Source organism: Aptenodytes forsteri, unplaced genomic scaffold, assembly GCF_000699145.1.
Source record: "Aptenodytes forsteri isolate BGI_AS27 unplaced genomic scaffold, ASM69914v1 Scaffold71, whole genome shotgun sequence".
Lineage (NCBI taxonomy): Eukaryota > Metazoa > Chordata > Aves > Sphenisciformes > Spheniscidae > Aptenodytes > Aptenodytes forsteri.
The window spans coordinates 1,729,884-1,743,186 of record NW_008795923.1 but is presented as its reverse complement, the minus strand read 5'-3'; the positions used below and the strand labels follow the sequence as shown (position 1 = coordinate 1,743,186).

Sequence of the window (13,303 nt, the reverse complement as noted above, 5' to 3'; positions counted from 1 at the left end):
TCAAAAGACTCTAAATCATCAGGCTGTAGGTATTCCCGGTCTTTGCTATTGAAGCTGTTATGGAAACATGAACTGACTTTTTAGGGCAGGATTTTTAGGAACTGATCCTGGAGTTCCCACTCCAATTAATATTTTAGTATTTTATACAAACTAGAACAGCACAAAGCAAGAGAGATGAGATAACTTACAGTGTTCAGTACTCTACTGCATGTTGTGTAGAGCACTTTCTTGGATGGCGAGAAACATGGATTTAAATTCTCTTAAGCTGATTTAAGGAACTGAATTTGAGTCTCCTACATCACTGTGCTACTGAGAAGGACCATACGCTGCTATTCTTTACAGGACAGGAGGAGAGGCTAATTGAAGAAGACTTACAGAGTCCTTCCTGCACGTTTAATAGGCTGAGGAAAGAGGAAAAACCAGAAATGATCATACTGCCCAAGCTTAAGTATCTGGTTTATCTACATGAGCTGGGAGCCTAAATTCTGTTTATAATCAGCAAAGAGAGAACAAGACATTTAATTTAGGTTTTCTGAAACAAATCCTTTTTTTTCCTATTAACTATATATGAAGCATAGAGGCCTAGCTCAGTCAACTTCCATGTCTGCAAATTAGACTTTCCATGTGCCCAAACCAGTAAGTACAGGACAAATTCTATAAGAAAAGAGTATCTGTTTACAAATGCAGGTAAATACAAATGTGTCTGAAAAAATAGGGCTTTAAAAATTTATTTATATCTACTATTTTATTTCATCATTTCCAGAAGCATTTTTTATACCATAATCAGAAATACATTTAATTTGACATAGGATGTTGTCAAATCTATCGTGGATGTTTCTCAGGCACTAAAATGTACAAACCCTTGAGTTAGGTATGCTAAAACTTAACGTTTTTCCAGCACCAAGTGATCCACCGAAAGATGTTGTGTACAGAAACCTTACTTCCACATCAATAATGCTATTCTGGTCTCCTCCTCAAAAGCCTAATGGAAATATCCTGTACTACTCAGTTTATTTCAAAAATAATTCAGGAATATTCATACAGGTAAGCTTACTTTTATAGTCTTCTTTTGTAGAATTCAATAAAGTGTTCTAATAATCCATTAAAGATTAAATCAATTTTATAGTTATCAATATATTGGTTTTTTCATATTTCCTTTATCACAAGGCAGTTTTTTAACGTATAAAGACAGAAGCACATCTTGTAATCATATGTGTTGCATTGTGCATCTCATTGGACATTCATATCATTAAGCATTAAAGCAAATAGGTTTTGTATAATACTCCATATTGCAAAGTTTATATGTACATGTGTATACACACACATACTTGTAATACATATATATGCACAACATATGTAGATAGATAAACACAAGACCCAGTACATTCATTGCACATCCTTAAGACTGTTTTAGTCTAATCTATCAATTTGAATAAATTTCTGTAACAGTTCTGGTTTTACTTTTTATGCATGTTTGTACAGTACTGAAAATAAGAAGATAATGTCAAAGCAGTGAATAGATTATTATTTCATATTTTTGTTACTCTCAAAAGGAAATTACTGTTTAGTATATTGAAACAAAGATATTGAGGTTCCTAAGTTAAAGCATAAAAGACAAATAAAATGTTATTTATAGTTTTTTGGTGATCCACACATTTCCATGTAGGTTTCTTTTGTTGCTACTTTCATCCTTAATTATGCACCACACTTATTAATTGTATATATAGTTTTCTGTTATCCTTTCTAAGAATATATTATGTTACAGAAATGTAATAAGAAGAAGTAAGCTTCCTTTACAGGTTTTCGGTTACAAGCTTTACACATGTGGAAGAAAAGAAAGAAATATAAATTCATGAAGAAACTAATGCATGAAAAATTACTTCTACTGCATAACTTTATGCTCAAAATATGTCTAGTGTGAGGTATGCTTGTGTTTGAGGATAATTGGAAGAAAATATTCACAAATTTTACAAATACCTGTGACTGAATAATTGCTGACATACTTCAGCGTATACACTTCTCTGACTTCTGTGAAGCTGTGTGGTTGCCAGGCTCTGTCTGCATAGTTTCAGATGCAAGCAGGACCGTGCCATGAATTCACATTCTGATGAGATTAAAATCAGGGCTACAGTTCAGAGCTTCAGGCTCTGCTTGCACACATTGCTATACCAACAGCATTTTCTTAGCCTGACAAATCCCTGGAGAAACCTTTATACCAGTGCATTACCCGAACTAGCCCATCCTATGAAGAGTGTCTACGTTTATCTAATTCTTGGACAACTCAGGTGATTGTTAGAGGAGGACTACAGACTTGGGCTATTCCTGCCTTTAGGAAGGTGGAACTCTGAGGTGAAGAGTAAGGTGAAACTGGTACACTGAGAGCTATAATCCCTCTGGATGTGCCCAGGACTCTGGAAATGAAGGAGCAAGATAGGGAAGATGGAGCACAGAAGCACTGGCCCAGCAAGGTGAGGGTCCAGTTTCATTATCGTGTGATGTAGTTGGGCAAGGACAGGATGGTGGCATGGGTGGAAGTTACTGCTGCTTTGGCATATTATGTGGTGGATGGCAGAAAAGTGCTGATGATAGCTCCACTTCTAGGTGTGGAAACTACCATTTTCACCCTTTCAGCTTTGATTTTTAACCCATCCCTCTGCAGAAAGCTATGAGAAGATAGGTTTCAGCTGCTGTTGCATCTGTCTCTTACTGGCCATGGGAGATCACCATTAATCTCTCAAATCATGATCCACTCCTAATCTGTCTGCTTCCCTTAACTCCCTCTGCCCTTCACATGCCTCTCTGTTCACTATTTGGCATGGCAACTGCCGTATCTACATTGCACTCCTATTCTGTACCTTGGCATTCCTGTAGGTGCAAGACAGGTCTCAAACAGGAGGAAAAAACAACTCTCCCCTGCTCCCTTCTGTCAGATATTTTGTATTACTCTTTTTACAACAGAGAAATGTGTGTGTGAAAGCCAGCCTGATATGTATATATATATAATATATATATGACATATACAGACAGTTGTAAGTGGTATGAGCGTATGCACACATACAGCTTACAACTATCTGCAACTTAAAAGTATAACCATATAGTTGCAGGGTCTGTTGGTAAGTTTTGTATTGCACACATTTGGAAAGAAATAACCCTTGGTTGGATGCTTCTGCACTGAGGTCACCATTCTGCTTATCTTTATCCGAACTGTATTTTCACTTTGGGAAATGATATAGGAGAACTAAAAAAGTAGTTGATCTTTTCACATTTCTAGGAACCCCACCTGCTCAGGCACTCTGCTGTAGGCAGCCATTCTCTGCCAGTCTTTCATCTGCTTCTTTGTCAGAACATAACAACAGAGGTCCAAGTCTTAAAGTGTATCTTCTAGATGCCTGAAAAACCGTCCCAGCTGAAGCATCTCAAGCAAATTACCATCTTCCAATGCTGTCATAATCTGAAATAGATATAGAAGTCATACTAAAACTACTATTAATTCTGTTGTCTCAAGTTCTCACTTCTACTCACATGTTCTCAAACTCCTCAGGCGTATTAATACCCAATAAGTATAAAGCACTGATTACAAACAGCAGTGTTAAAACCAGGAAATCAGTAGCAGCAGAGTAAAGCATTTTGTTTAGGGGGAAAAAAGCAAAAGACCTGAGATAAAGGATGCAGTTTACTCCTTGACATGATGCAGAAACTTGCAGGAAAAATAGTTTTCCTTTAAAAAGAAAAAAAAAATTGCATGCCTTCATAGGGCAGAAAAATAATATATAGTTTCTTTGCTTTGCAGGTCTACATCAAAAATCACACTGCGGCTGTCCAGTCAGAAGGCCTGTGATGCTCAGACCTAGGATTCAGAACCAGAACAGCAGAAGGAAAAATTTAGTGATGGAGATTAGATTTGAGGATTTTGGTATCTGAGTAGGCTGTTTCTATGGGGATGCTGACAGGCTGTAAAAGAAAAAGTGTCAGAGAGGGAGGAAAGACTGGTAGCCAAATAGAAGAAACCACCATTTGCACTAGACTAGGTTGAAGTCCAGCTTTATCGTTCATCTTCTGCTGCCATAGGTCTAGGGAAAGTGCTACTTTTTGGTTTATGTTCACTACTCTGCCCCACTGCAGTAAAGATGGGACATATTCTGACCATGAGCACTTCCTACGCAGATGACATGGCACTGTACCTCTTGTTGACATCACTTCTCTGTGATGCTGCTGGATTCCTACAGTTCGAGCTTTCACTATTTGCAATAGCAGCTTTGCAAATTTTGCTCTGTGGTTTCCTTACATGATGCTTGAAGCAATCATTCTGCCCACGTTCTCAGTCTTATCGAGGAAAGAAGTCAAAGAATCTATGGAAGTAATTGTCTCATTGCTAAATACTTATCTATAAGAGATATCATTGACTTGAATAAACTCTTTTATTCAATCCCTCTATACTTGTGTTTTGATTAGCAAGAAGATGGGAAAGGTGCTAATTACAAATACAAATTTATGCTTGGAGAAAGTTCTCCAGTGTAGGAATTCCAGTACAGATGACAACTGTCCTGCTCTGCCAAACCAGACAGGGGAACCAGGAGCTAAGTAGAGAAAAAAAGCCCATTCCCCTCTAGAGACTGAACATTAGACCCCAAATCATCCAACCCCTGTACTTCAAGCCAACCTAAGTGAACATGACTGGATACAGTTCAGAGTGAAATTTGGCTTGGTCTGCCCTCAGGATGCAGACAAGAGATGCAAGCAATGTGCTATATTAACTTAACAATCAAACATTTTCTTTCACCAGTGTGACCAAAATAGGGACAAAAGGGGAACTTCCCTAAAATACACTGCAAATTCTTTAAAAGATGGCCTCAGAATGGTACAGCACACAAAAAGGAAATATCTTCACTTAGGTTGGTACTGGAACAGCGTGCACTATGCTCCTTGAGGGAAGGCTTGGATTACCCCTCAGTGTCACCACTCTCAACTGATTGCCAGAGTCAAGTACGTGGTACTCTAACTCAAAACAACAGTGCAATACAATGAACCTAAAGAAGGAAACAGAACAGGGGAAAAAGGTTAACAGTGAAGAACAGCAGCACTGTGTTGTCTGTATACAACTAATTACAGCTTTATGTCACTGGAAATTTCTGCCGCTTCCTGGGGTGAAGAAGATACTACTTTCTGCTGACACTTTCATGGCCTGTGTGTATTGCTTACACTTAGCTGCTTTTAATAATCTGATACTTTGCTATGTCAAAACTTCTTTCATGTATGGATGAAGAAGGGGACAGAAGGAATAATTTCTTCAGCTGTAGCCAAAGATCCTAAGCTGTTTGCTTTCATCTGCAGCCACAGTTAATTGTAAAACTTCCTATAGTGTTCTATCCCCAGGGTACAATTAGTGCAAGTTTCATCTTTTCTCAGTTTCTACCCACACAGTTCTTCCTGCTCACCCTTACTCTTAATTATGTGTTCATTCTTTTCTAATATTTTGTCATGTCAGAAGTTTGAGGTAGTCCCCAGTCCTTGGGCTCCTCATAGTGAGGGGACTACCTCTTAAAACAGTTTCTGCTGAAGCGCCAAAAAGCCTGTTGTTACAGCGTTCATGTTGGTTCACTGAGTCCTTAACTGCCAGACAGCTGACTAAATTGTAAAGGTATGCTTTTTAAACTAAGAGTTGGATTTTCAGCTGTTCATACCAGTAAACTCCCATTAAATCTAGAATCCAAGCTTGATGTGGTACCTCTGACATTTTTACCTTGAAAACTCAGAGAATTATTTAAGGTCCTTTTTTTGATCTTATTATTAGATACTATTATTATCAATTAAAATTATTATTAATTACCATCTCTGATAATAATAACAGGAGGGCAGTAGAATGATGCTTCTGTGTCAGAAGGTATTTTCTGTCATACTGTGCTTGAGCATCAGAAAGTTTAATTAAATATCTTAGAATTCAATCCTGTTTCCCGTATCTTACCCTACCCAAGTGTAAAGCAAAGCTCTTCCCAGCCTTTTTCAGTTAGTTATGTGAAGATGGTGTGAGATTCCATCCACGTTTAGAAGAAAGTCATATATTAAGGTGGAATTTCTTAGTCTTTTGAATGTTGACTTAACCTAATCTTTCAGAGAAACCTAACAGTGTACTTTAAGTCTGTTAATAGGAATGGATATGGAAATTTATACCGCCGATTTGTGCAGCTTCTGTTCTGCATTCAAAACAAAGGTTTACATTTTCATTGCCAAACAAACTGTTTACTTATTTATGTTATGTGAGCATGAGTGACTGTAGGCAAAACTAGGTCTTCAGATATTGGTATAAAAATCTCAGGGAAATGAATGAGAGTGTCACTTATTGTTTTCTGCAGAAATAAAATAATTTTGCCTGTACAAAAAAATTGGTGAAGTGTTGCATTAGATATATAAATTGATATGTATTGGTGACAGACATCAAGATTGCATACTGAACTATCAATTTGCACAGTACTGACTCAACTGTTTGGTAGGGCATATCATAGTGACTTCTTCAGTAGAAACTTTCCTCAAGAGAAATGTAACCCATTTTTTAGTATGCCTGTGTTTATATGTGGTATTTCTGAATTTTAATTTGCAAACATTACAGTCACCTTCCTCCTGGTTTAGTAAGTCTGCTATCACAGCCTCTCTTTTTTAGGAAAGCATTTAATTTAAAGCCAGCTTTGATTTTAAGGAGCTGGAAGGGTGCGAATAAGATGTAACACTGAAAATCGTGGGCAGGCCAAATAACTGGAATGTGTACAAGGCAATGCATCACGGGGATGGGCAAAATCCAGCTCACCATGAAAATGTTGCTATGTAGAAAAATTAGGAGGACTTCTTTGGTCCTGAGAAGTGCTGCCCATGCCATCTGCTCAATGGGGCAATGTGGCTGCTGGAGAGGAATGATACTGACTCTTCGAATCAGAAGCAGAGCTTTGACTTCCTACCCAGTGCTGGAGCTGAATATGCTTATGGGGTACATGACCTCTCAACAGTTTTCAAATCATGAACCAAACTGCTTTGGATCATCCAAGTCAGGTTCCCGTGAAGCAGTGAGTGATTTGACACATTCAGTTATGTGGTATAGCTGACCTTACATAAATAATCTCATTTTTTTTTTTCTTTTCAGTTTCCAAAATGGTTCATTCCAAACAGGAATTGCCTCCTCAGAGGGGCTGATCTAGAGCAGTGACCTATTGCAACAGTCACAGTTTTAGTGGAATTTTTTATATAGTTCAAAAGAAAGTGGGACTTGGTTCTGGTGCAATCCTTTTGTTAGCAAGTAACTGCACAAGGAAAAGAAATGCGGTTGGTTCCTTCAGTTTAACATAATCCACCGGGTATAGACGTTTGCAATAGAAATAATGGCATGTTTTTAATGGAAAGGACAACTAACAAAAGGAACGGTTCATCAAGTGTTGCGGTGAGATCTCTGCCACTGGAAGTCTTAAATTCAAAACCAGACAATTTTCTGTAAGACCTACTCTCATAAAAATGGAATAAAGTGAGAGAAGTCCTTTGATTTGCTTCATGCAGGTCAGGCAAGGCAATCACATGTGTCATCCTGTAATCTATGAACAATTAGCAGATGATAGATACTTTTTTGTCATTTTCTTGATGCAATATGGATAAACACATTGCAATATTACAGATTTAATGTGTTTTTAAAAAGGTGGATTGGCATTCAACAACTACAGACAACAACAGGAGTCAACCAGGTACTCTGTAGTACTTACAAGGAGTAACAATAGACATGAAACAATAAATTACTTGAGTATTTCAGTAAAAATCAGGACTCGTTAGGAGTCAAAGTGTAGGTTTATGTCTCCTGAACACTACGGTGAATCACATCTGTTGGTGGTGGTGATGGCTAAATGGGAAACTAGAAAGAGAAATCAATGAAAAAATAACATTTTTAATGACAACACTTTTTTTTCCTTTAGAATTTCACGAGTTATGGTAACGACAGCGATGTCAGTATGTCCCAGTCTGCTGTTCTGGATGACTTGGCAAAATACAGCCATTATACTCTATGGTTAACTGCAAGCACAGCTTTTGGAGATGGAAACAAAACCAGTGAAATAATAGACGTGTATACAGATCAGGATAGTAAGTTAATAACTTTTTTAATGCTTAGGGTATACCAGTGCTTCCATTTATTAAATATTCTCTAACTTTAAAATTATTTTGCTGTTATGGCAAAGTTAAAAAAAATCCAGTAAGTACTGTTTTCAACACTGCAGTATTTTTCTTTGCAAGGAAGTCATTTTGATCTGAGTCTTTGCTTTGTAATACTAAGAACATAGTTCACCAGCTTCCTTTTTGGATACGAGCAATGAAAATACTGTCTTAAACCATCATTAAGACTCTTTTGTTAAACAAATTTAACATAGATGATTATCCATATATGCCTTCAAAATAGTTTGCTTTTGATAGTGAAACATAAATTATTTTTAAAAGTTGTACAAAATATTAGAAATGAGATTTACAGACTAATCATATTTTGGGCATTTATTCCTATTTTAGTTTTGGATGCTTTATTACTATAATCCATGCATTTATTTTTTGCTTATTATCTCTCATAGTCCCAGATGGTTCTGTTGAAAATCTGGTCTATCAAAACATTTCCTCATCTTCTGTAAATGTAAGCTGGCTTCCACCATCCCAGCCAAATGGCTTAGTCTTCTTTCATGTTTCTCTAAGTTTATTGCAACTGGGAACCAATAAGATATTGTCTTTCCTTACTTACAACACAAGCATCATTTTTGACAATCTGGAGAAATATACTGATTACATTCTGAAAATCACACCAGCCACTGATAAAGGATCTTCTGACCTGCATGCTCTAAGTCTGCATATAAGAACTGATGAAGATGGTAAGATAAGTATATTCTATTCATTCCTAAGGAAATGTAAAAAAAGCCCCAAATAGCTTTCTAAAAGAAAAAAAAGATTATTGCGTTTATTATTCTCACGTTACTTAAAGCTTTTTTGTTATACAATGACACAAACAACTGCTACCCATTCTGTGTTGAGACCACGAAATAGGATTTTCCACTCAGAGCACAACTTTAACTGATAGCTAAAAGACATTTTTCATCGTAACTCATATTTTTCAGAGGTTATCCTTGTTTTTCTCTTTCTTATTTCTTCATGTAGTCCCAGAATCAGCACCTATAATCAAAACATTTTCAAATCTCTCAACTACCTCAGTTATGCTTTCATGGGACCCTCCTGTTAAGCCAAGTGGTATTATAATAAGATATGATTTAAATTTATTTGGGCCAGAAAGGAATAACTCGTTCTCTACCACCAATAATTTTATCATCTTGGAAGACCTTCTACCATTCGCATTATACAGTATTTGTGCAGCTGCAAGAACAATAAAAGGACCTGGTCCCTCTGCCGTGCTTCAGTTCTACACAGATGAGTCAGGTGAGCAAATTCAATTGTAACCAACTTGAAGTTTTGGCCCTATGTTATTGCATCCACCTTAGAGCTGAACATCAGACCTGGAGAAAGTTGAGATGAAGGATTCATTTTCCATTGGTCTGTGCATGAAGAGTTTTCAGAAGAAGGAAACACTATAAGGGAAGTCTTTTCTGAGTTCTCCTTCTCCTGCCACAGCGTGCAAAAGGAGGTCACGTTCTGCATAGGATTGCAAAAATAACTCCAAGGAGAAATGTCTTTTGCCTTTGGAATGTGTCACAGTTTGCCAAGTGTCAGGGATTTTAAAGCAAGCAACAATGCCTTTCTCTTCATCCCCCATGTAATTGAAAAATGATAAAACATGGAAATATTTCTGACACATTCTTACAGGTCTCCTTTACATGGACCTCCTCTCACCTGCATGGTAAATGACGTATCTTGTAAATATATATCGAGTTGTGCTCAATGTAAGATGTAGGAAGCGAAGTATGTCACATTCCAACAATACATGTAATATGACTTTTGTTAAATGCCTTAGTTCTGACAATGGGGATGTTTAAGTGATGAATAGATATCTTAGATCTCTGAGAAGATCCCTTGCTGACTAAACATGTATTCACAATTAATTGAATTTGCTTCATGCCAAAAAGAAAGAAAAATATTTAAATAGCAATGAAGTACAGTTTAGATGAGTTCAGATACAAATGATAACAAGCGTACGTATGTTCTCCTACTTCTCCGAAGTGTTTGGTTTTGCCTGGATTATTTGGATATAATTTGGAACTCAAGAGCATTTCTCTTTTGCAGTGCCATTAGCTCCACCCCAGAACTTGACCATTACCAACTATACTGCAGATTCTGTGTGGCTAAAATGGGATCCAAGTCCCCAGCCAAATGGTGTTATTATGGGATATAATTTTACGATTTATCAAAACAACACTGAAAATATATTTTATCAGGTATGTTTATAATTAACAGTGTTTAATTTTTTTAAATACTTTTTTCATGCTTTAGGAACAAAACATATGACAAATATTTTAGATGTTTGTTATGCTCCTAGAATTATGAAGCTCCTCTAAATTCCTGTTTGTTAAGACAAACAGAAAGTTGACTTTCACTTTCAACATGCCTGCAATTCAAGTTTTAAAATTAGATAGAAAAAAAATGGTTAGATCTTAATTTGCTTTGAGCTTCTAATATTTCATTAATGATAAGCTTTATTAATCTTTAGTTCATATTTTGGTGTAAGTTTGATGTTAGAAAATGACAGAAGTGACTTGTTTTGTGGCTACTTTTGTTTAGCTATTTAGTATCCATGGACTTTCAAGATTCAAAAAGAAAGAAAGAAAGAAGGCTTGCATTTTTTTATTTTTACAGAATAAGAATAACTGAATAAATTTTAACTTAAATAGATGCTATAAAATTGTATAGAGAAATTGCTCAAGGCATTTATATCTGCTTTAATCTGGATGCTTGGATGGCATCAAGAAATGCACCGTGAACTGTAAGGGCAGCAAGCTGAGGCCAGGATTGCATCTCAGGCTTAAGAAACTACGTAGTGAGTTCTGTTCACCCAAGACGCTTGTAAAAGCTGCAGGGAAAAGGCACTGCTGCAGTGAGCTATGAGTTTAAGACATGCAGTGTAAGCTGTGGGACTGTGAGCAGCTTAATTACTCCAGCTCCCTCGGCAGTACAGTCCTTATTGCAGAGACTTAGCATGCAAGGAAAGTGCTTGTGCTGTTGTTAAGCGTATGCATTGCGGAATTCAGTCCCCATGAGGTGGCCTACTGTGCTACCCCTTATGCAGTCCCCTTATGCTGGTACTCCCCATTGTGGAATGAAGTGCTGGCATCATCCCAGTTTCTTCCATGATCCTTGGAAGAGGGGGAGCACAATACACATACAGAAAAGGAACAGTGTTTTCTACAGCCAGCTGCCTTTGGAAACACTTTCTTTGGGTGCTCATGGAGGCCAACAAAGATTGTTCCCCACTGTCCATCTCAGGCAGAGTCAAACTCAATTAGACTACAGAAACTGGCTGGAGTGCTTGAATGCGTCTGCAATGCCCTACATTTCTTCATGTTTTGTAATGTTATATGGGCAAGAAATTAGATTTAGGTTGTGGCAGCAAGACAGGCAGAGCAATTTGTATAGAAATATCGTAGTTAGGCACCATAATTCTCTGATAACTTGGATCCCACAAAGTATTCACCATGTTTTCTTGCTGAAATTCAGCTCTTTCCCTGCTGATATTATAGTCCTCAACATTTGCACAAAATATGCCTTGCATGCTCAGTGAAAAACAACTACCAGGAACTGAACTGTGATTTTTAGCTTTTTTCGGAACTCTTCATCAGTCTGTGTGTCTGGCTCAGGTAAAGTAAAAGAAATGAGAAGCTATGACCCATGCATGACCTGTTCCACTGCAGAGGTGTAGTAAGGAAGTAGAAGGTGAGAGAGGGTTGATGTGGCAGTGTGGAGGTGACAAGAGTTTACAGTATTGGTAAAAAAAGGCATATGTGGAGTTAATCTGTTCTAACAACACTATGGTAATTACGATACCATCCTTTGGCATATCTTCCTCACAAGCCACAGTGAAAGAGGGAGAGGAGAAAGGAAAGGAAGAATTTGACCCTGCATTCTTTTTCATTGAGCTCAAGGACTGCTTTCACTGAAAGCTGCTCAGAGTAGAAGAGGCAAGACGATGGCTCTAAATCTTCTGTTCATTTCACTAGGTTCAAGATGAGGCCCACAATGTTTACACAGATTAATTGCATACTAAGAATTTTTCCTTCCTTAAGAACATTTCAGGTTCAAACCATGAGGCAAACCTTGTTGGATTAGAACCATTCAGCACCTATTTTATCAGTGTCTCCGCATTTACCAAGCTTGGGAATGGCAATCAGTTCAGTAATGCTGTCCAGTTTACAACGATGGAATCAGGTTAGACGTGACTTTTTCTAAGCTGCAGTTCTGTTTATGTATATTTTCCTTGTATGGCTGAACAACAGTCTTCCTCTTCTCTCCAATGAAAACGTAACATAACACTATCTCATTGTCTTCTGCCTGTGTAATGCCGATTCACATTCTTATTGTACCGGATAGGCTGGGTTTGAAGTTTGATGTCGGAAGTGTAGAATTAGAAATGTCCTCATCTGAAATGAGAGGCTTATATGGCTACTATAAATCTTTTAATAGCATCACAGATAAAGGGAGGAAAATTAGATAGATATCAGTCTTTGCAGATCAAAGCAATAATTCAGATCCCTGTGAAAATAACTGAAACTTTAGCAGTATCAAAAGCAGCTGGACAAAAGATTGGCAAATGAACTGGAAATTGTATTAAACAAATACAAATTTTTAACATTTTTTATAATTTATTTTAGGAAGGGAAGGTAGCTGCTAATTAAATATCCTAATTTGTTAGATCTTATTGTTCCTGACAACTGGGGAGGACTATGCAATATAGCTGGCTTAATTAACTAATTATGTACAGTTTTTTGTGCCTTCTACATGTCTTTTGAAGTTGCAGGTTGTTTCAAAATGAAAAATTGTGTTACGTGAAAGTGAATATTCAACATTCACTAAAGAGAGCCCAGAAGCTCTGTGGGTTTGTGAAACTGGCCTTTGTGCAAAACTGTAGCTCCTTTGCCAGGTCAGAGCAATCCCCAGGCTCACGTACTTTATAAGGTCTGTCAGTGCCAGGGGACTAGCATGGGTTAGGGGGCTGTGTCTGAACTCCCAGGTTCCTTTATACTGACAGCAAAGGGAGCAGACAAGGTATCAAAAGATCCCATATGGTGACTACAGTTTTTCAAGACCACATTTCCAGTGAAATATTCTTTCCAGAGCTGATAAAACAGGGGTTCTGGGA

At 37.4% G+C, this 13,303-nt stretch overlaps 1 protein-coding gene across 1 annotated transcript in view; it reads left to right on the top strand.

Annotated features, from left to right (window-relative positions):
- The window catches only part of PTPRQ (protein tyrosine phosphatase, receptor type Q), a 109,319-nt gene that overhangs the window by 35,386 nt on the left and 60,630 nt on the right, over positions 1-13,303 (top strand). The window contains exons 19-24 of the mRNA XM_009284939.1: positions 899-1,044; positions 7,944-8,109; positions 8,586-8,876; positions 9,160-9,435; positions 10,237-10,388; positions 12,231-12,372. Coding sequence (XP_009283214.1) covers positions 899-1,044; positions 7,944-8,109; positions 8,586-8,876; positions 9,160-9,435; positions 10,237-10,388; positions 12,231-12,372 — 1,173 coding nt within the window. The remainder of the gene's footprint in view (positions 1-898; positions 1,045-7,943; positions 8,110-8,585; positions 8,877-9,159; positions 9,436-10,236; positions 10,389-12,230; positions 12,373-13,303) is intronic.